The 22,737-nt window shown below is 43.8% G+C and overlaps 1 protein-coding gene across 1 annotated transcript in view; it reads right to left on the reverse strand.

The window, feature by feature from the left end:
- Positions 1-22,737, reverse strand: part of LOC147027329 (secretin receptor-like) — a 150,999-nt gene that overhangs the window by 12,101 nt on the left and 116,161 nt on the right. The window contains exons 8-11 of the mRNA XM_085876668.1: positions 16,458-16,611; positions 15,745-15,805; positions 15,573-15,642; positions 332-423 (exon numbers count right to left, since the gene is read on the reverse strand). Coding sequence (XP_085732794.1) covers positions 332-423; positions 15,573-15,642; positions 15,745-15,805; positions 16,458-16,611 — 377 coding nt within the window. The remainder of the gene's footprint in view (positions 1-331; positions 424-15,572; positions 15,643-15,744; positions 15,806-16,457; positions 16,612-22,737) is intronic.

Below are 22,737 nucleotides of genomic sequence, written 5' to 3' on the forward strand. Positions count from 1 at the left end.
GTGTGGACACGCCATACCTGTTACGGGTGCCATGGTGGCAAAGTTTCATCCCGTATCTTATGGAGGTTCTATCAGGTTTTCTGTTGTCCTCACACCTGTTTCTAAAGCATTTGGTTATTAGATTTGCTTTACAAAGGTTATATGTTTCTCTTTGTGAGTTTCAAAGCAAAATATATTTGATAATGCCAGATTTCTGAGTTGTTTGCTGTATTAACGTATTTTCTAAATTATATATATATATATATAAATATATATATATATATATATATATATATATATATATATACATATACATTCATATCATATCATATCATATATACATTGTACGTACTTGTAGTGCCGATTGTCCTTTTGTGCACCATCCGGAGAACGCAGCTTGAGTACGAGCACCCGGATGATGCTGATAAACAGCACAAAATTCACCTGAGAGGGAAGGGTGATGGTCAGAATGAATCCTCCCTCTTCATGTGTCTGGAAAGGATGTATTACTTATTAGCAATGACTATAAATTTGTGATGCATTGTATGTTTACCAAGGTTTGATACGCACATTTTCACTGCATTCTGGTTGAATACTGACCCGTTGTAGTCAGCATGAGCAGAGCCTCAATTAATTAAGAGGACCAGGAAGCGGAACAGAAACCGTAAGCAGAACCCATGAAAGCTAAACTGGAACTGGAAGTGAGAACGCAAGAACAATATTATACTGATTTTAAAAAATTATTATTACTTTTTTTGCAACCACAGCCGAGAAAGTTTCCAAAACGATGAACTGTGTATATTTCATTGAGCACGGTATCTTCATAATTTGGAGACACTGACTGATCGTTGTATTAATTTTTTGCTCATGTCTTGTTTATTTGTTTATGGCCCAACCCGATATATACTGCCTGATATTAATTCAGCCTGGGAATTCTTCAAAAAAACAACTCAAGTCAGGTCAAGTATGGGAGCATGCGACAGGGCTGCGCGTCGCTGCGTCCACTTTCCGCCGGTACTCCAGGGGCCTCCGTCTGGCCATCCCCCAGGCAGATGCCTGGCCCATCCCCATCTCCTTGAGATGCTGATCAACCTGCTGCAACCATGAGGCACGTGGTCGGCCCATTGGCCTCCTCCACTCACGAGACTCCCTCGCTGAGAAAATCTGGTGAGCAGGATCAGCGTCAGGAAAATGAGCCACATGTCCACCCAGCCGCAACTGACACTCACGGTCAATGCAGGTAACAAATCTCATTTGAGTCTCTCTCAGCAACCGCTCGTTGGACACAAAGTCTGACCAGCGATAGCCAAGGATTCGCTGAAGAGACCTGGTACCAAAGAAATTAAGTCTCCATCTCAGATCCTTGGTCAGAGTCCAAGTCTCACATTAATAGAGCAAGACTGGAAGCACCAAGGACCTGAAGACTCAGACTTTCCTCCTCCTGCACAGGTACCGGCAGCACCACATCCCAGGATCCAGTGAATCAATGACTCCCCAGGCCCGACCCAGATGTCTATTGACCTCTGACTCACAGCCAGCAGAGACATGAATATCAATGCCAAGGAAAGTGAATCTCTCCGTGACCTCAACATCCTCACTACAAACAGGAACAGATAAGATAGCAGCATCCAAGATGTCATTGAAAGCCTGGATCTTCGTTTTGACCCAGGAAGCCTGTAATCCCAGTGGTTCTGACTCCTCATTCAGCACCTCGAGGGCCCCCAAAAGGATATCGCGTGTTTCTGCAAAGATGACTGCATCATCTGCGAAATCAAGGTCAGAGATCTTGACATTCTCAAACTATGCACAGCAGTTTGAACTCTCCGCCAACCTCCCCAGAATCCCTTCCATACAATGAAAAATGTGGGGGCCAGTACACAGCCCTGACGAACTCCAATAACAACTGGAAATAAGTCAGAGATGGTACCACCACATCTTCCAGCACACTCAGTACCAGAGTAGAGTTCAGACATCAGATCGATCAGTTTTGGTGGCACCCCACGAAGACCAAGAATCCACCAGAGGGCTTCCTGATTCACTGAATCGAACGCTTTACAGAGATCAACATAGGCTGCAAGCAGCCCCTGCCGAAACTCTCATCTGCGTTCGGTGAGGACACGAAGAGCAAGGATACGGTCAATCGTTGCCTCGTTGGTGTAAAGCCTGACTGCGCTGGATGCTGGTGCTCAAGCAGATGGTGGCGAACCCTACCAAGAATTATCCGAGCAAAGATCTTGCCCGGCACTGAGAACAGCGTCACCCCGAGGTAGTTGTTGCAGTCTTGGCGATCACCCTTCCCTTTCCAGAAAGGGACAACAAGGCCCCCTCTTCCAATCAGTTGGGATGATGCCTGTGTTCCAGGCAGAGCACATAACTGAATGCAACAACATGAATACAGCATTTCCGCAAGCCTTGTTCAGCATGGAAGCCACAGATCCCTGGAGCTTTACTCCATTTCAACTGATTCACTGCAGCCTGTGTTTCCACAAAGTAAGGTGGACCACAGTTAATTGGAGGGTCAGCAATAGGGATTGTAACCCCCCTGGCATCCAACTCGACAGCTAGTGGATCAGCCTAGTACAACCGCTCAAAGTAACCGGCCCAGCAGGCATTCACTTCGGACTCATCTGTCAAGAGCCTCCCACCCTCTGCTCTAAATGCAGTACACCGAGGGATGGGCTTGGATGAATGGAATGTGCAAATTCCCCTGTAAGCAGGACGAGAATCACTTGACCACAGGTGATGCTCTACTCCCTCACAGATTCCTCGCACATAGGCCTCCTTGTCCACCCTTAGTGCACGTACAGTTTTACGCCTCAGCTCTCTGAGCAGCTCAGCTCTGCCATTCAGCCTGGCCCTGTGACTCTGGTCAATTGTATCTAGTGTCCCTTGAGAGACAAAATTCTTCTTCGTCCTCTGGTGAGTTCCAAGACATCCACCAGCAACATCAAGGATGGTGATCTTAAAGGCGCTCCACAACTTTTCAGGATCCCCCAAAGCACGCAGACCCCCCAAATGTCCACTCAGCCTGTTCGCAAACTCCTCAGCTGCCCTCTCATCCTTGAGCTTGCCAACATCCAGCCAAGGCTGGGATGGTTCCATTCTCCTGGATTTAAGCTGAAACGTAAGAGTTGCTACAACAAGCCGGTGGTCAGTATTTAGGAACTGAGCACTCCGGTAGACCCTGGAGTTCTGGTTCTTCCTCCAGCGACGATAAATGAGCACATGGTCAATTTCCTTTGCAACACTACCAGCATTAGAATACCAAGTCCAGCGTTGAGCTTGTGGGCACTGAAACCATGAACCGGCCACCCTAAGTCCATGAATTCTTGCAAAGTCAAGAAACTTAGTGATATTCTGGTTCATAGTTCCTGACCCATGGGGAGAAACACACGTCTCATAACCATTCCTATCAGTTCCAGTCGATGCAATGAAATCCCCCAAGACTAAAAGAGTATCTCGCCTGGGGCACTGATCAACCACAGACTTGAGGGTGGCATAGAATGCGTCCTTCACGGTGAGATCACCTACCTCAGTCGGAGCATATACACAGACCAGGGAAATGATGCTCAAGGAGTGATGAATCCTTCGTTTTCATAAAACAGCTCGTTTATCTGTGTTACCTCAATTATCATTGGAGTCAGCTTATTGGACACAGCTACAGCAACTCCTTGGGCAAGGTAACCATCAGACCGACCAGATCAATAGTAGGTGTAACCACCCAAGATGATCTCGCCGCAATCCGTTCTCCGAACCTCAGATAGTGCTGCAATACTGATATCCAAACGCTTGAGCTCAGAAGATAACAGACACAGGTGATCACCCTCTCTTTGGGATCGGACATTTCAGACACCCACCCGACGGGACTGCCTCAGGTTAACCCAAGGAGACTGCTGCCTGGTGGACGACACCTCAGCACCACCACTCCGACACTCTCCCGCAATCTGACCCGGGAATGTTACCCCATGGTTTCCCTCCAATCATCAAAGATTGGGGGTCCCGATCTCTCTGGTGTAAAGCCGATGTACTGTATGTTTATTTCAGTGAGCACGGTAACTCCATAATTTGTAGATACTGACGATCGATGTATTAATTTTTTGTTTATGTCTTGTTTATGGCCCAACGCTATATAATATACTGCCCCAATATGAATTCAGCCTGGGAATTCTTCCACAGAAACCTGTTCTCACTTATACACAGCATCTCATCTTCAGTTATCTTCCCCCATCCTTCCACCCTTCATTCTCTGAATCCTGTGGTGAGGTGTTGTCTTAAAACAACTTACTCCTCTTGGAAGGCAAATCCGACCGAAGGGAACCGAAAGATCATTCCACAAAGCCCACAACAAGTTTGCATCTACTCTCAGGAGAGCCAGAAAACAACATCTATCCAACCTCAAGAAGAAACTTTCAAATTCGTCACCCTCCTCTAAAACCTGGTGGTACCTTGTCAAGTCAGTCTCTGGTGATACTCACCTTTCATCCCTTCCATCACTTCAAATGGAACCACAGCTGACTATGCTCATGAGAAGGCCAAATCCCTCAATTGTGTGTTTGCTTCAAAATCTTGTGTCCCTAACCCCTCTCTCTATGTACCCATCCTTCCCAGTCATATTCAACTGCTCGTGGACTCTGTGTCTTTTGCACCTGAGGAGGTGGACAAGTTTCTGGCAACCCTCATCTCTCATTCGGCAACTGGACTGGACGGCATCATCTCAAGAGTCCTAAAAACCTGCTCTGCTGCTCTTGTACTACACCTCTCTCTGCCCTTTTCACCCTATCATTTGTCCTAGGTTATCCTCCATCTGCTTGGAAGCCCCCAGCCAACATCACTGCATTACAAAAACAGATCCCCTTAACGACAGACCAATTAGCTTACTTCCAATCATCAGCAAGGTCATGGAATCCATCATTTCAGTTGACATAAAAATATTCCTTTTCTCAAATTATCTCATCTGAGATCATCAATTCGCATTCAGACCTAGTCACTCCACCTTGGACATACTGTTTCCACTCTCTCAACAATGGTGGAGGCTTTCAATATCTGTTATGAGGTCAGGGCCTTCTCTCGAGACATATCTCATGTTTTCATACAGTCTGGCATCCTGCCTTGCTCTCCAAACTTCTGCCTCTGGAATCCAAGGCCAATGCCACTCTTGGATTACTGACTTCATTCACTCTCGTAGCCAACATGTGGCTCTCAACAGAACACTTTCATCTCCTCTTCCTGTCAAGGCTGAAGTGTTCCAAGTCAGTGTTCTAGCCCCCATCTTATTCCTAATCTTCAACAATGATCTCACTGATTCTGGAAATCCTCTATCTCTTTTCTGATGACTCCACCCTCTTCCATCACATCTCTCATCCTTCTGAGAGAGGCAGCAGCCTCTTCCCTCTCTTCAGGCATTGACAGAATTACAAACTGGTCAAACACTTGGAATATGTCTCTCAATACTAAGAAATCCCACAATCTATATCTATCTATATCTATATCTATATCTATATCTATATCTATATCTATATCTATATCTATCTATATCTATATCTATATCTATATCTATATCTATATCTATATCTATATCTATATGTATATCTATATCGCTCTCTCTCTCTCTCTCTCTCTCTCTCTCTCTCTCTCTCTCTCTCTCTCTCTCTCTCTCTCTCTCTCTCTCTCTCTCTCTCTCTCTCTCTCTCTCTCTCTCTCTCTCTCTCTCTCTCTCTCTCTCTCTTGAAAGGACCGTTCCGCAAGTCCCCCTTATCTACTTTCTCAACAACCTTTTTGAATAAGTTCAGTCACTTAAACTCTTGGGTCTCACCCTCAACCATGATCTCTCTTGGATAAGCCACATTTAAAAGATAGCCTCCAAATACAGATGCTGACTGGGTATCCTCCATCATGCAAAGTCCATTCTTGGCACATCTGAACTCCTATCTACCTGCAAGGTTCACTTCCGGTTCCTATCTAGGTTCACTTCCGGTTCCGGTTTTGAGCGGCAAGAGGTCTCCTTCGGGGCTCCCTGCTGACATTCTCAAAGTTAAGTTCCGGTTGTTATTTGTCCCGTTTTAACTGTTTAATTTTCTCACCTACATGTTAATGTGTGTTCCTAGTTCGGTTTTGTTTCAAAAATCGTGCTATTTTGTGAGTATTTATGTCGACGTTCTCACCTGGTGTTTGAGGCCTAGTCCTAGGCTTGAGGCCTACCGGTTCCACTTGGTGTTCGATCGTTTTTTTTTTTGTTTGTTTGTTTTTTCTCCCCATTACCTTCAATTTCTATCCTCCCCATTACCTTCAATTTTCATCCTCCCCACTTTCCAAACATCCCCCATTCTCCCAACTAATCTCTTTCTTATCTCAAAAAAAAATAAAAATAAAAATAAAAAAAACCCAACAACAACAACAACAACCTTCTCCCGATTCTGCTACTTCTTCTTCCTCTTAACTTCCTCCTCGTCTTCCTCGATTTCTTTTTTTTTTTTTTTACACTTCCATGACCTAATCTGTTGAACTCTCTCATACATTAATATTAACAACAAAAACGATCTTATAATGCTTCATCTTCCTCTCTCACACATGTGGTACTCTTTACTGTTTCACAATGCACTACTCTTCTGCTATTTTAACAGACTGCTCTCATTTCGACCTCTCCTTCATTCCTTGCCTAAAAAATCCAACTATTACAGCGCTTCTTCTCTCCATGCTCTGAATTCGCCTTCATTGCATCCATCAAGAATTGTGTTAAATCGCATCTCTGACCTAAAACTTTTAAAAACCACAGTTTGCCATGGATGCTCGCTTTCCATCAACCATTCTTTTTTTCCAACTTCAGTGCCAACTCACCCCCTCACCCCTCACTCTCACTCTCAAAGCAACCATCCCACTCTTCTCCCTCCAAGCCTCCCTCTCACCTCTTTCAAAAATCCCCCCCTCACCTTTCTCCCGCCTTTCATCCCCCTCACTCTTCCTTCTCTAAGTTGCCCCCCCTCTCATCCACCAACCTGCCTCCCTCCCCTGCCCTCTCCCCTCCATCTCTTCACTCCACCTTCTCAAATCCTCAACTGCCTTCTTCCTTGTCTCTTGTCCCCCCTCTCTCCCAGCACCACAGAGCCTTTTCTCCTCCTTATTCGGCTCCCTCCCCTCCCTCTTCTCCAATACCCCACACTCCTTCAGCAACCCTCCTTACCTCCCCCCTCGTCCCTCGTCCGACCCTCCCCCGCCCCCTCCACCTCCTGCACCAAAAGCCTCCTCCCCTACCTCTTCATTAAAAGTGTGGACCTCAAATATCCGGGGCCTTCGCTCAAACCTTTCAGATCTTTCCATGCAGGTTGCCACTGACAAACCAGACATTATCTGCCTAACAGAAACTTTCCTCTCCCAAGGCGTGTCTGACTCCCAAGTATCTCTCCTGGTTACTCCCTCTTACGGTATGACAGACCTGAGCCTCGTCCTGGTGGAGGTGTTGCTCTCTTCATCAAAGACTCTATTCCTCACTCTCCCTGCACTGCTCTCACTCCCCCACACCCCCAGGAATACCTCTGGCTTCGGCTTCCCCTCCACTCCCACCTCATGTTTATATGTGTACTGTACCGTCCACCGAACAGTGATGACTCCATCTACACCTCACTCTCCGAAAACATGGACCATCTTCTATCTTCTCATCCAAACTCTCTCTTCCTCTTATGTGGCGACTTCAATTGTCATCACGCCAGTTGGCTAGGTGTGGGTACCTCTCTCACCTGCCATGGGACATCAGCAAAAGCTTTCTGTGACTCATTGGGACTGACTCAATCGGTCAACTTCCCGACCCGGATCTCAACCAATGGTACTCCATCTCTTCTGGATCTGATTTTGACAAATTTCCCTGACAATATCTGCTGCTCTTCCTTCGCTCCAATTGGTTCTTCTGACCACGTCCTTATTAAAGTGGACATCTCTCTGGCTGTTATCAGAGAACCACCTCACCGCCGTCGAGTCTGGCATTTCACTCAAGCCGACTGGCAGGGTCTCCGAGCAGCCATCAAACTTACAGACTGGTCTCCTATCACTACTTTCTCAAACATCAACTCATCCTGGGAATTCTTTCAAAAGAAACTTGCTCTCCCTCATGCACAGATTTATCCCCTCTCGTGTTCAGTTGTCTTACCCTTCCTCCGCCCTTGGTTTACTGAAGCTTGTGGCGAGGCAGTTGTCCTGAAACAACTTGCCTTTGCCTCATGGAAAGCAAACCCAACTGAGGAGCAATCTCAGTTCTTTCCACAAAGCTCGGAACAAGTGTGTAGCTACCCTCAGGAGAGCCAGAAAACAACATCTTTCTCATCTCAAGTCTGAACTCTCAAACCTCTCTCCCTCCTCAAAATCCTGGTGGCGTTTAATCAAATCTGTTTCTGGTGTATGTTCCCCCTCCATCCCCTCCCTTACCTCAAATGGCCGCACTGCTGATTCCACACGTGATAAAGCTGAATGTCTAAACTCGGTGTTTGCAGCTAAATCTTGTGTCCCAAACCCATCACTATCTCTACCCACTTTACCCAGTCGCACCCAACTGTCCCTGGACTCTGTATCCTTTTCTCCTGACAAGGTGGAGAGCTTGCTTTCAAACCTCAAGTCAGATTCTGCAACCGGTCCAGGCGGCATCAGCCCACGTGTCCTCAAAGCCTGCTCTTCTGCTCTTGCTCGCCCTCTCTCTGTTCTAATCCCCCTCTCATTTTCCCAAGGTCATCTGCCATCTGCTTGGAAATCTGCTAACATCACTGCCCTGCATAAAAAAGGTGCAAAAACAGATCCCTGTAACTATAGACCAATCAGCCTTCTCCCAATCATCAGCAAGGTTATGGAATCCATCATCGCTTCAGACATGAAATCCTTCCTCTTCTCCAATGGCTTGATTTCCAATCATCAATTTGGTTTCAGACCAGGTCACTCTACCCTAGATATGCTGCTACTGCTCTCCCATCAATGGATGGAGGTCCTCAATGCCAGACAGGAAATCCGAGCCGTATCCCTGGACATATCACGTGCTTTTGACACAGTCTGGCACCCTGCCCTACTCACCAAACTCTCTGCCCATGGTATTCAAGGCCATCTCCACTCATGGCTCGCAGACTTCCTCTCCTGTCGCAGTCAACGTGTGGCCCTAAATGGAGTTCTTTCATCTCCTCTTCCTGTGCAGGCTGGAGTTCCTCAAGGTAGCGTTCTGGGCCCTGTTCTTTTCTGGTTTTCATCAATGATCTCTCGGACTCTCTGGAAAATCCTCTATTTCTCTTTGCCGATGACTCAACCCTCTGCCGTACCATCTGTCATCCCTCAGCCCGGCAAGCAGCAGCTTCTTCACTCACTGCAGATCTGGATAAAATCACAAACTGGTCCAACACGTGGAACATGTCTTTCAATCAGACAAATCTCACACTCTCACTATGTCTCTTCGAAAGGACCGTTTACAAAACCCCCCATCCACTTTCTCAACAATCCTCTGGAAGAAGTCTTTTCTTTCAAGCTTCTGGGTCTCACTATCTGCCATGACCTTTCCTGGGAAAGTCACATTTCCAACCTTGCCTCAAAAGCCAGTCGCCGACTGGGAATCCTCCCTCGTGCTAAGTCCTTCCTCGGCCCTCTTGAGCTCCTGACCACTTACAAAGCTTTTGTCCGTAGCCTGATGGAGTACTGCTCTCCCCTCCGGGCTGGTGCTCCTGCCTCCCACCTTTCTCGACTTCACGCTGTCGAAACCAGGGCTTTTAAGATCATTGGCATCTCCCGCAATGAAGCTGAGTCTTTGGGCCTCTCACTCAATCACCGCAGGTTGGTCGGTGGTCTTTCTGTCTTCTACCGACTCCTCTCCAGCCTTGCCCCCCCTGCTCTCTCTGCGATTTGTCCCAACCACATTTCCACAGGGCGCTCAAGGTCCGCCAACAACCCCCTTCTGGTAAAACTACCAAAATCACGAATGACTGCTCATCTTCACTCTTTCATTCCTCTTTTTTCCCGCCTTTGGAATAAACTTCCTCACTCTATTCTTTCCCATTCTTCCCTTCAGGCTTTCAAAACAGCTGTTCACCACCACCTCTTATCTTCCCCCATCCAAATCCTCGATCTTTTCTACCCCCGATAATCCACCCAAGCCCACTTCCTTCAATTCTCCTGCTTTCCTTCCTGAAAGTCCCTTTAATGTCCATCTTCCCCTCGCCATGTTCCCCGTCCCATCCCCATCCCTCTCCCTTCCACAGTTCACCTGTGTCTGTTCCCCAATGTTTTGTCCCTTCCACTCCCGCCCCTCTTGTCTCATGCCTCCTTGCTGTGAGTTGTGTGTTAGCTCTCATACGAGCCTCGACCAAGGTATACAAAAAAAAAAAAAAAAAAAAAAAAAAAAAAAAAAAAAAAGGGTTTCATCTGCAGCTTGATGGAGTACTGCTCTCCCCTCTGAGCTGGCACCCCTGCCTCACAACTTTCTGAGCTTGATGCTGTGGAAACCAAGGCCATCAAGATCATTGGAATCTCTTGCGATGAAGTTGAGTCTGAGAATAACACTTCACCATCGCTGACAGATCTGTGGTCTCTCTGCCTTCTTCCGCTTCCTTTCTGCCCCAGGTATCTGCAGGATGCACGTGGTCCACCAACAGCCCCCTCCTAGTGAAACTGCTAAAATCTATAACCACTGCTCACGTCCACTCATTTGCTCCTCGTTTTTTCTTGCATGTGGAACCAACTTCCGCACTCACTTCAATCTCCTTCTTCCCTCGAGCTCTTCAAGACAGCTGTTCACCACCATTTCAAATCACACCTCCTATCCAAAACCATGATCTTTTCAACACCTGTTAAACCACCTCCCCCCCTCACCTCAACTCCCCAAATTTTTCCTTATGTGTCCATCTTGTCCAACCATTGTGTTCTCCCCTACCCCTCATTGTTACCCAAACCCCTTATTTGTTTGTCTCAATATATTTCCTCCCACTGCCTTGCTGTTGACATTTCTCCCTTCTCCTTCTCCTATTGCATTGCGATAGTCATCATCACCCAGTACGATATGGTGAAGACAACAGCCACCACCACCCAGTATGATACGGTTATACCATTAGAGAGATTGCGAAACCGTTAGCCACATTATGATTAAATTATTGTTATCATTATGTTACAATCATTAATTTGCCTTGATCAGCAGAGCTTAATGATGAGATCCTCGCCCGAAAGCTGTCTTGTTCTTAGTTTCTCAGTTAAACCTTGAGTGAGGTCAGATCTCACTCTGAAACTGCCATTCCAATGCAGGGGGTATGACATTGCAGAGCATTGTACCTCTCTTTCAACATGGAATCGCACTGAAATTCAAGGAGCTGCATCTGTAACTCCCCAGGTGCAGTGAAAGAAAATGGATATGCAAACAAAGAGAGTTCATTTTTGCTGGCCCAAAAATCTTTGAAATGACAGCTGAACTCTTGCAGTAGATCTGTGAAGAATTTGCCATACTCAGCTACTTTCTTAGGGCAGTACTCTCTGTGTGGTTCACTTATTTTAGGCTGGGGACATGTACTAAGGTTACTTTCTATTATGTGGCGTTTTAGGAGCTGAAGTTTTGTTTTCGTAGCTTAACTGTCATCCAGATGGTTGATGAGTTGCCCTTTTCCTTGCAGTTGCACATTTAGATTCTCGAGCCGAGTTGTGACATCATCAAGAAAAGCTTGGTCAGACAGCCATTTCTCATTTACAAGAAGTTGCAGGTCACCTCCTTTGCTTACTGAGAAATCTTTTATCACCTCATGGAGATAAAAACAACAACAACATATGAGCACTTTCCCTCGATTCGGCCAATGAACGTCCTTGTGGTAAAACACGTCTCCATATTCTGCATCCATTTCTTCCAACATGGATCTGAGCTGGCAATGATTTTAAGTGCATTTTATTGAATGAAATTTCTGGTTTTAATCACTTGATGCATCACCTTTTTGAAACGGATGGATTTTGCACAAAGCTGTCCACCAACTTTCACACCGCTCTCCTCCACTTTATGACAAAATTAATGTTGCCAGCCCGTTCCTGCAGCCAACCATAGCTGGTGCCCCCATCAGTTGAAATTCCTGCCATTTTGTTCAAAGGTAGCCCGAACTGATCCAACACGACATAAACATTCAAACAAATCAACACCATTCGTGTTTCTGTGAAATACCTGCAAGCCAGCCAATTCTTGCGTCACTTCAAAATTCTCACTCATCCCCTTCGGAAAAGCAAAATCTGTGCACAACCTGATAGAGCTGTACTCTTACGTACTGCAATAGAATAGGCAGAAAACTCTTCAATATTTGTGTACATCGTTTCAGAAATGTCCTGAGACATGTGTGCAACATGACGTGTTATTGTTTTTAGAGAGAGAATGATGCTGGAAACAGATTCTTCTTTGTGGGGCACAAATTTTCGGCAGACATTGTCAAGCATTCTTTCACAAGTTCACTGGTAGCAAATGGCTTTCCACTCTTGCAGATGAGTGCTGTGATGCTTTCACTTTTGTGTAGCTCACTTATGTGACACTTTCTTGAACAGTCGAGCTTCTTATAAGTAAGTGCTCCTCCTTGGGCACAGAGCTTTGTTTTGAGTTATTTGGCCTTTTATTTCCGGCTTCTGTACTTGCAGTACGAGGTTGCATGTTTCGTTTCATAATGGCGTCTCACATTGTACTTCTTCATTACCGCAACAGAGTCCTGGCAGATAAGACATACATACTGCTCTGTCTTTCACATCCGTGAAAAAGTACTGTTCCATCCATCTTTCTTGAAGTTGACGTTTAGCTGTGTCCCACTTTCTTTTTCTTGCCTTGTACTCAATTTCTACACCGTCAATGATCATACTGCGATTTGCACACTGTCACTTCCACATTTGCTCACAAAATTTATGTATTTTCACCAGAGGGGAGGGATGAGGGTTACATTTTAATACTGGAATAAGACCCGTTGCTTCGCTGATGGAAACACCAATCTTTGCTGTGATGGCTTATCAATAGGGCAAGAAGAAAAAGGATTCCTGGGAGTGCAGGGATAACCAGCTTCACAAGTTAGTGTTTGCAGTTTTTCCACGTGTGCCCATGTCCCCCTAAAAAATTTTAAATTATTAAAAAAAAAACATTCTTTTCATCACAAACCTTCCTGGGAGTTCCCTGAATCCACTATAGTTCGATTTATTGAAATCCGTTAATCCGTTCTCAAGTTTTAACATGACAGACTAAGCCTGGTGTTGGCTTAGTGGTTCGGGTGGTGGCTTGGGATCCTAGAGTCCTGAGTTCAAGCCCCATTGGCCGCTGAATTAAAAATACACCAGGAGGTTGACTCAGCCTGTCATCCTTCCGACTCAGCCAGCCACAGGCTTCACTCGATAGAGAGAACAGGACAGACAAACAGACAGGCCAATATATATATATATATATATATATATATATATATATATATATATATATATATATATATATATATATATATATATATATATACATACATATATACATACATATATACAATATACTAGTAGTAATGCCCGGCGTTGCTCGGGCTTTCTTGCAAATTTCCTGAATACCTGTTAAGGGTTAGCGGTTAGGGTTAGCAGTTAGGGTTAGGGTTAGCTGTTAGGGTTAGGGTTAGCTGTTAGGGTTAGGGTTAGGGTTAGGGTTAGCTGTTAGGGTTAGGGTTAGTGTTAGGGTAGCTAACCCTAACCCCAACACTAACCCAAACCTTAACCCTAACAGCTTGGCGTAGCAGAGGTAAACAGCGCCCGGGGCAAAGTGGAAATTTGCGTCCCCCGTAGGCCTTAAACTTGAGTGGATTTGAATGGAAAATCCCATAAGGGATATCGATTTATCGATTTTTTTCGAATATCGGAAGTGTTATGGAAAAAAAATTATAGCCAATGACCTAAGTTGGACCAAAAGCCAGAATCGTACCGAATTTGAATAGAATGCGTTGGAGTTTGTGAAAATGCATCAAAACGAATTTTGAGGGGCCTCTTAAGGAAGACAATAATATCATTAGTATATGTGCCAAATCTTGTTTCATTTCATGCAGTAACAAAAATCTGATGGTGGAACAAAGAAAGGGGCGAGCTGAAATATTAATATAGATATACATATATACATATAGGGTGGGGCGTTTATATCGGAGGGTTTTAGTATCCTTATAACTTTTTTGTTTCTAAACCAAATAAAATAAAATTTCTATACAACATAGGCACATACTTCAAATTTTTAAAAATCAATTTTGATTATTTTTTTTTTAATTACATCAAACAAATGGGCCCCTTTCAAATTCCTGCATTCACGACAGCAGATCATCATATTGTTCATTACCGCAAGCAATGTCTCTTGATCAATAGAGCGGATGGTTGCAGTGATGTTTTCCTTCAATTCATCAATCGATGTTGGATGTTCCTTATAAACTTTGCCCTTCAGAAATCCCCAAAGGAAGAAATCTGGTCGAGTTAAATCTGCCAAATCAAAGTGTGCCTCATCTGTCATGATGACCTTGTTTGTGAAATTGGCATGCTCATTGCACTTTAAAAAAAATAAAAAATAAATCCTCATTGTATTTCAAGTGCTCCATCATTAAAAACTTTCAAGTATTATCTGTAAAACAAAGAAAACAGTAATTAGTTATGCCAAGACTGCTTCCGACTAGAAAGATTGCAAATGTGTCAGATATAAATGTCCCACCCTGTGTATGTATGTATATATATATATATATATATATATATATATATATATATATATATATATATATATATATATATATATATATATATATATATATATATATATAGACCACCCACATCTCTCACCTGTGAATGGAGGGAATAGACAATCAGCTCTTACCTTATCGACTACACCCAGGTGGCTAGGATTATATAAATGATTGACCCCTCCCACACTCCTCAAGCCAAAGTGGCTGTATAAAGCAACCCAAGAAGACTTACACAAGGTAAGTGCTGACGCTGTTTCAAACCCTTCCCAGAGTTCCTCAACAACTATAAAGAGGTTCACACATAGTACACACATGAGAATCCCAATGCCATATACACCCTCAGCTATCAGACCCGTTTCATCGCTTATTGGCAAATCATCAGCGATAGCGCAGACAGCAATGCATCCCAATGAGGCTCCCAAGCATGTACTATGTGCAAACGTTTAAAGCACTTACCTTGTGTAAGTCTTCTTCGGTTGCTTTATGCAGCTACTTTGGCTAGAGCAGTGTGGGAGGGGTCAATCATTTATATCATCCTAGCCATCTGGGTGTAGTCGATTAGGTGAGAGCTGATTGGCTATTTTCCTCCATTCACAGGTGAGAGATGTGGGTGGGTCTTTCTTTATTTATATATTGACTGCTATTGACGTTTTCACTTTAAAGTTTCCCCAAGACACGAGACTGAGGCCTTGTCTGTGCTGCACTGATGCAGATCCATTCACACTTCAGTAGAAGGCAGGTAGCACAGGTAAACTTCAGGTAAATTAACAACAAGAAAAAAACCAGAAATCACTCATTCATAATCCTCCTGTTAGAATTGCAGAAAAGCGTTCTCTTATATAATGACACAGTTTCTCATGTTGAGTGGCAGCATTTCACCAAGAAGTAAGTCCTTACCGAAATGGAGAGCAAAATTGGTCCTTTCATGATGTACCAGATGTAGGCATTGCCATGTATTTCCCAGCATCTGTGGACAAAACACTGAATGTAGACACCAAAATGTGTGCAGGAATTCATGAGTCTGACATTGTGCCTCGAGATCCAACAGCTGCACAGGCTGGGAACTTACCCCACATTTTCACTGAGCCAGCGTGCAGCTGTCCACGTGGTTATAAACAGAACCGGAGCTCCTGGAAACACCATCATGGTGGAACGAAGTCACTTTTCAAACAGCGAGTTAAATATGCTCACACCTTTTCCAACTTCATGCATTTCTTATTCCACAAAACTTGAACATATACATAAAAAAATACACACACACATATACATATACTGTGCAAGCATTTCATTGTGGATCTCCTCAACATAACTGTGTACACTGGGTATTGATGACGGTAACTTGTATTTCTATGTGCATGAACATGTTTATTGTATTTTCCCCACCTTTGGAGCAAGCTCCCACACTCTCTTCAATCCCACTCTTTCCTCCAGATCTTCAAAACGCTGTTCACCACCATCTCTTATCTCCCCCCATTCAAAACAATGATCTTTTCCACCCCCGTTAATCCACCCCAAACCCACCTCCATCAAATTCCCTGCTTTCCTTCCTGAAACTCCCTGTAATTTCCATCTTGTTTACCCCACGTACCCCACCCCATCCCTCTCTCTTCCACAGATCTCCTAATGTCTCTGTTCCCCCACTGTTTTGTGCTTCCTCTCCTGCCCCTCTCGTCTCCTGCTATCCTTGCTATATGTTTTGTGTGTTAGCTCTTATACGAGCCTTGACATTAAGAAAAAAAAATTTACTTTGAAGAATGGAAGGCCAGACAAGCTACGACATACCCCATCCGAGAAGAACGTAGCACCAGAAGTACCGGCGCTCATCAAAAAATGCAACGAGCAAGAGAGTATGCAGATAAAGACCCTCTACCAGGAGCCAGCTAAAGTTGGCCATCAAGGAATAGTGCATGAACACCATTGCCATCTTGCACCACACCTGGTGGTATAGGTGATAGGGAATGGTGTGAGGATGATAACAAGGAAGTGAGCAGGGGTTCTGATCGAGGAATAGGAGGGAAGATTAAGGAGCATTGTTAAGTATTATGAAAGGAAAATATTAATCCTGGAATGGTGCAGACATGCTGCGGTGTCATGGAAATGTCCATCACGTGAGGTATGATGGTGACACATGTATAAGGATCAGAAAGGTAACACGGAAGTGCTTAAACTCATTCTGTAAAATGTCTTATGATAAACTTATTCAACACAGCAAACCTTTTTGAGCCTAATTAAAACTGCAGATGTAGATGAGAATAAATTATGAAATGGCTAAAGAGACTCCTACTCCCCCTCTCCTTACTTTCTCATTCTTCCCAGCTTAATCATTCTTCCTCCAAGAGTTCATCTGTTGTGTCCTGCGACTCTGTTGCTTGTGTGGTTTCCCCATGTCAAGCTGTTTTGTACCAACAGTGATAAACCTCAACAGAAGAAGAAGACGATGACGACGACGACGACGACAACAGGGTTTATATAACACAATACTCTTCGCAGTTCAAGTTGATCCAGAAATATTAATGCAATAATGATTTTAATGATCATTAAACAAAAATCTGGAATTTTAGCGGTATTTAAGCAGTCATCCCCCTTATACAACATCCTATTTAACATGTCCAAGTACTGTTAAACTGGAGGTTCTTAGAAGTATTTAGAAGGCGATTTGTGTTATACAGTCTTCAAGTGTGTAATTAAATTTAAATAAAATTCAGATTGTAAAAGTTGTACATATAAATAAATAAATTCTGGGTTTATCGCCATTTTACCAAATGTTTATTACACCACCCTATCGAACACGTTACATTAGTTCTACATGCCTGCTGTTTGTGTCCTTTATAACATCCTTAAAAACAGTAAGTTTCCTTTTTAGAATGATTTTCAATTTTATTTCACTGCTGGGCAAGCAGACAAAGTTAAAATATGATCTCCCTCCTCTATGTGCATGCGTGGGACAGATTCAGAGCCAAAGTATGGTGAAACGGCAAACTTTTCGACCTATTCATGTTAAGATTCATGTTCAAAATATAACATTCAATTAAAATAAGTTGTTCTTGGATCATAAACTGATAAGATAGATGGATGGACAGTCAGATATGAAACAATTGATGAAGCCTGTTTTTTGCTTCGCTTGCACAGGATAACATTAATAACTAGAAGGGCACTCGGTGGAGCGCATACCTCCGCCACGCAATGCCTGACCCACGAGAACATACGTGGCTCAGTACATTTTTAAATATCATGCAATACAGTACAATATCGTTTTTGGCCCTATCTCTCAATGGTGAAGAATCACTTTAAGAATTCTAGTAGTCGGATCCGGATCCGGATCTTCACCAAAATCTAATCAGTTCGTCCTTGTCACACACCAAACCTGTCCACAACTTTTTGAGATATCCTGTGCACAGACAAATAGACAGACAGACAAACAGACAGAAAACATAACCTTCTTCACCTCCGGTGGTGGAGGTAATAATAATAATAATAATAATAATAATAATAATAATAATAATAACAATAATAACAAGTCTGAAGACGGCGATGGTTCACGAGCGGTACTTGACGATGTGGATTGTTTCAGAAGTCAAGGATGAGACAATGTGATAATGTTTGACCAAGTTATAAAAATGATCAACATGATGTGGTACGAGTGACAGGTTATGAACTGCAAAATGTCGAAAACCCGGATTCATTCAACAACTTCCAAAATTTGACCTTTGCATTACCTTTAAAGTTCACAAAACAATGTGGTGGGCATTAAAATAAGGAAACAGGATACGTGCTATAGCTTATTGCAGTTAGTTCGTCGAAGAAGGTCGAAAACCCGGTTCGATTCCCACAACTTTGAAAATTTGTCCTTTGTGAACTTTAAAGGTCAAAGGTCAAGGATTATGACCTTTGGTGCAAAACTTCCTCTGGAACATTCCAGAAACAATATAACGTAATATAGGCTATATGGCATTTCGCACTCCTCGGATTATCCATACTTTGATGAAATCAGCGTAAAAACAAACTTGAAGGGGGCGCCACGGGCAAGGTGTTCGAGATAGAGCAAAATGGTTTCAAGACTTTAGGTGGGGAATGACCTCAAGATTATGCATAAAAAGTATTGTCATCCTAGCTCTCAAAGTTTGGGTGGTCGTATGATTTTTATTATATGTCAAAATTCGAAATTTTCTAAATTTATGACCTTGTGACCTTGACCTTGGGACGAAAATGAAAAATAGAGCTCCGTGGGGCTATGCAGGTGCCATTGAGCTAACCAAATACTGAAACCACTGCCAGATTCGACAACCCCCTTGGAGAAGATGGATTTTTATGTCAAAATCGCAATTTTCTAAGTTCGTGACCTTGTGACCTTGACCTTGGTATGAAAATGAAAAATAGAGCTCCGTAGGGCTATGCAGGTGTCATTGGGCTAACCAAATACCGAAACCTCTGCCAGATTCGATATACCCCCTAGGAGAAGATGCAAATTGAAATTGGCTACCCCCTAAAAAACACAATTCGCAATTTTTTAAGTTCGTGACCTTGTGGCCTTGACCTTGGGATGAAAATGAAAAATCGAGCTCTGTGGGGCTATGCAGGTGCCATTGGGCTAACCAAATACCGAAACCCCTGCCAGATTCGACAAACCCCTCAGAGAAGAAAATTTTTTATATCAAAATTCGCAATTTTCTAAGTTCGTGACCTTGTGACCTTGACCTTGGGACGAAAATGAAAAATCGAGCTCCGTGGACCTATGTAGGTGCCATTGGGCTAACCAAATACCAAAACCCCTGTCAGATTCGATAAAACCCCCCAAAAAGGAGAAGATGCAAATTGAAATTGGCTACCCCCTAAAAACGCATGTTTTTTGGGCTTGGTTCCACCCATAATGGGCGCACCACACCCATTTTCACGAAAACACAACTAGATCATGATATAAACCTCCCACCAAAATTTTGTCAGGATCGGATCAAAACCCACGGAGCTGTGCTCGGGACAGACAGACAGACAGACAAGCCGATAGGCGGATATGGGTAGTCGCAATGGGCCCGTTCGATGGGGAATGATCTGAGGATTAAGCACAAGAAAATTCATGATTCTAGCTTCAAGGGTTAATGCTGCAGATTGTTTTTTCGTTAAAATACCCCCACATTTAGAGGTTTATCGGCCGTTGCTAGGCAACGGAGGGGTCCATAGCAACGGTTCTTTCTCACACATAACAAGGACATACCATGAACCTACCATACCAGTTTCATGTATATCTGACTCATAGTCTCTGAGATATAACAAACTTCATTTTTTTATTGTTTTCGACCAGGGTTCATTCAAAGTCTATCTTCTCCGACAGTTTTCATAGGATCCGGCTGGAAATTTTTGACAATATGGCTGAATGTACTGCCAACAGTCGCTCGTGGCCCGATTTTTTATTTTCGAAAAAATACATTTTTTATGATTTTTCAAAAATTCAAAAAAATTTAAAGTCCCGTTGCTAGGCAACGGAAGCATCCATAGCAACGGTTCTCATTTGCACACAACTAGGTCATTGTCTGAACCTACCAACCAAGTTTCATCGAAATCGCCATTGTATTAACGGAGCACTGGACCGAAAAGAGAGACAAACATAGACGGAAAAAGTGATAATAAGGGTAGAACAAATTTCAAAATATTTTTTTAAAAAATTTTTTTTTTTTCGACAAGATCGACTACCCAACAGACAGACAGACAGACGCACAACAATAACGAATATAGTGGTCACTTATTTTTTTCGTGAAAATATTTTTTCGTGAACTAATTATTTTTTTCGTGAAAATATTTTTTTCATGAACCAATAATAATAATAATAATAATAATAATAATAATGATAATCTACCGATATAAAACACAGTGTGTATTTGTGTATTTGTCTGTCCCCCTTCATAAGGACGATTTAAGAAGGGTTTTAAAGTCCAATCTTTTAACACAACTGTGTTCACCACTGTCTATATTTCAAGATAAAAATAACCTCAAAAAAACATTTTTTTCATAAAAGTGATTACATCTCTTCTATTGGAAATGTAGACGGTGACTTGGAACCAGGCTTCAAGGGCAGTGTACAAAAGGGTTGAAAAAATAACAACTACAAGATGCAGGAAGGCGAAATTCACTGCATGTGATGCGTAACATGCACAGAGTAAAACGAGTGTTCATTTATGTCCATAGGATGTCGAATAAATATAGAAGATAGAAGCAAACCTGATGCTAGGCCGAGGCTTCAGACTTTGGCATGCTCACCAGGCTGTACCGTCGAAACAAAATGTCCCAGAAGATAAAGGAAATAGGCTCACATTTGTACATGAAGTGTTTTAAAATAATACTTGCTGTAAAACATTATATGTTCTAGTCTCTGAATATTTGGAAAAAACATAATTCCAACCTGTTCTTTTGGAAGGGCTTTTATACTTGCAATAATATCATTTCCCTTACAAGGAAGTTAGACACAGGAGGAGGCCATTAGGCCAATTAAAGCCTGTGTAATGATTACCAGACAATGGTTGTTTGTCCATGCTCTCTCATTTTTATTAATGAGTGTAAAGCAAGGAAGCAGCACGTACAATTTTTACAGTCTTTGGTATGACTTGGCCAGGGTTCAAACCACCTTCCTCCCAGACTCAAAGCAGACGCACTAACCATTATGCCACTGTTCTTGCATATGACAGCTTGGCTGCCGCATAGCTGTAATTTCTTGGAAGCGCAGCAGTGCTACTGATGCTGTTTCCCTCTACCAGTACACTGATACTCATTTTGCATCGGCCAGGTCAGGTATGGGAGCATGTGCCAGAACAGCGCGTCGCTGCGTCCACTTTCTGCCGGTACTCCAGGGGCCTCCGTCTGGCCATCCCCCAGGCAGATGCCAGGCCCATCCCCATCTCCTTGAGATGATGGTCAACCTGCTGCAACCATGAGGCACGTGGTCGGCCCACTGGCCTCCTCCACTCATGAGACTCCCTCACTGAGAGAATCTGGTGAGCAGGATCAGCGTCAGGAAAATGAGCCACATGTCCATACAGCCGCAACTGACGCTCACGGACTATGCAGGAAACAAATCTCATCCGAGTCTCTCTCAGCAACCGCTCGTTGGACACAAAATCCGACCAGCGATAGCCAAGGATTCTCCGAAGACACCTGGTACCAAAGGAATTAAGTCTCCATCTCAGATCCTTGGTCAGAGTCCAAGTCTCGCACCTATAGAGCAAGACTGGAAGTACCAAGGACCTGAAGACTCGGACTTTCGTCCTCCCGCACAGGTACCGGCAGCGCCACACCCCATGATCCAGTGAATCCATGACTCCCCAAGCCCGACCCAGACGTCTATTGACCTCTGACTCACAGCCAGCAGAGACATGAATATCACTGCCAAGGTAAGTGAATCTCTCCACGACCTCAACATCCTCACCACAAACAGACACAGACAGGACAGCAGCATCCAATATGTCACCGAAAGCCTGGATCTTAGTTTTGACCCAAGAAACCCCTAATCCCAGCGGCTCCAACTCCTCATTCAGCACCTCGAGGGCCCCCAAAAGGATGTCTAAAGTCTCCGCAAAGATGATTGCATCATCTGCAAAATCAAGGTCCGAGATCTTGATATTCCCAAACGATGCACCGCAACTTGATCTCTCCGACATCCTCCCTAAAATCCAGTCCATACAAGTGCTGAAAAGTGTGGCGGCAAGTACACATCCCTGACGAACTCCAGTAACAACTGGAAATAAGTCAGACATGGTACCACCACACTTCACAGCACTCTCAGTACCAGAGTAGAGTTCAGACATCAGATCGATCAGTTTTGGTGGCACCCCATGAAGACCAAGAATCCTCCAGAGGACATCCCGATTCACTGAATCGAACGCTTTACAGAGATCAACATAGGCTGCAAGCAGCCCCTGCCGAAACTCTCGTCTGCGTTCGGTGAGGACACGAAGGGCAAGGATACGGTCAATCGTTGACCTCTTTGGTGTAAAGCCTGACTGCTCTGGACGCTAGTGCTCAAGCAGATGGTGGCGAACCCTATCAAGAATTATCCGAGCAAAGACCTTGCCCGGCA

The sequence above is a fragment of the Eptatretus burgeri genome, chromosome 4, assembly GCF_056783735.1.
Source record: "Eptatretus burgeri isolate ZD-2024b chromosome 4, Ebu_testis_v1, whole genome shotgun sequence".
NCBI classification, from domain to species: Eukaryota; Metazoa; Chordata; class Myxini; order Myxiniformes; family Myxinidae; genus Eptatretus; species Eptatretus burgeri.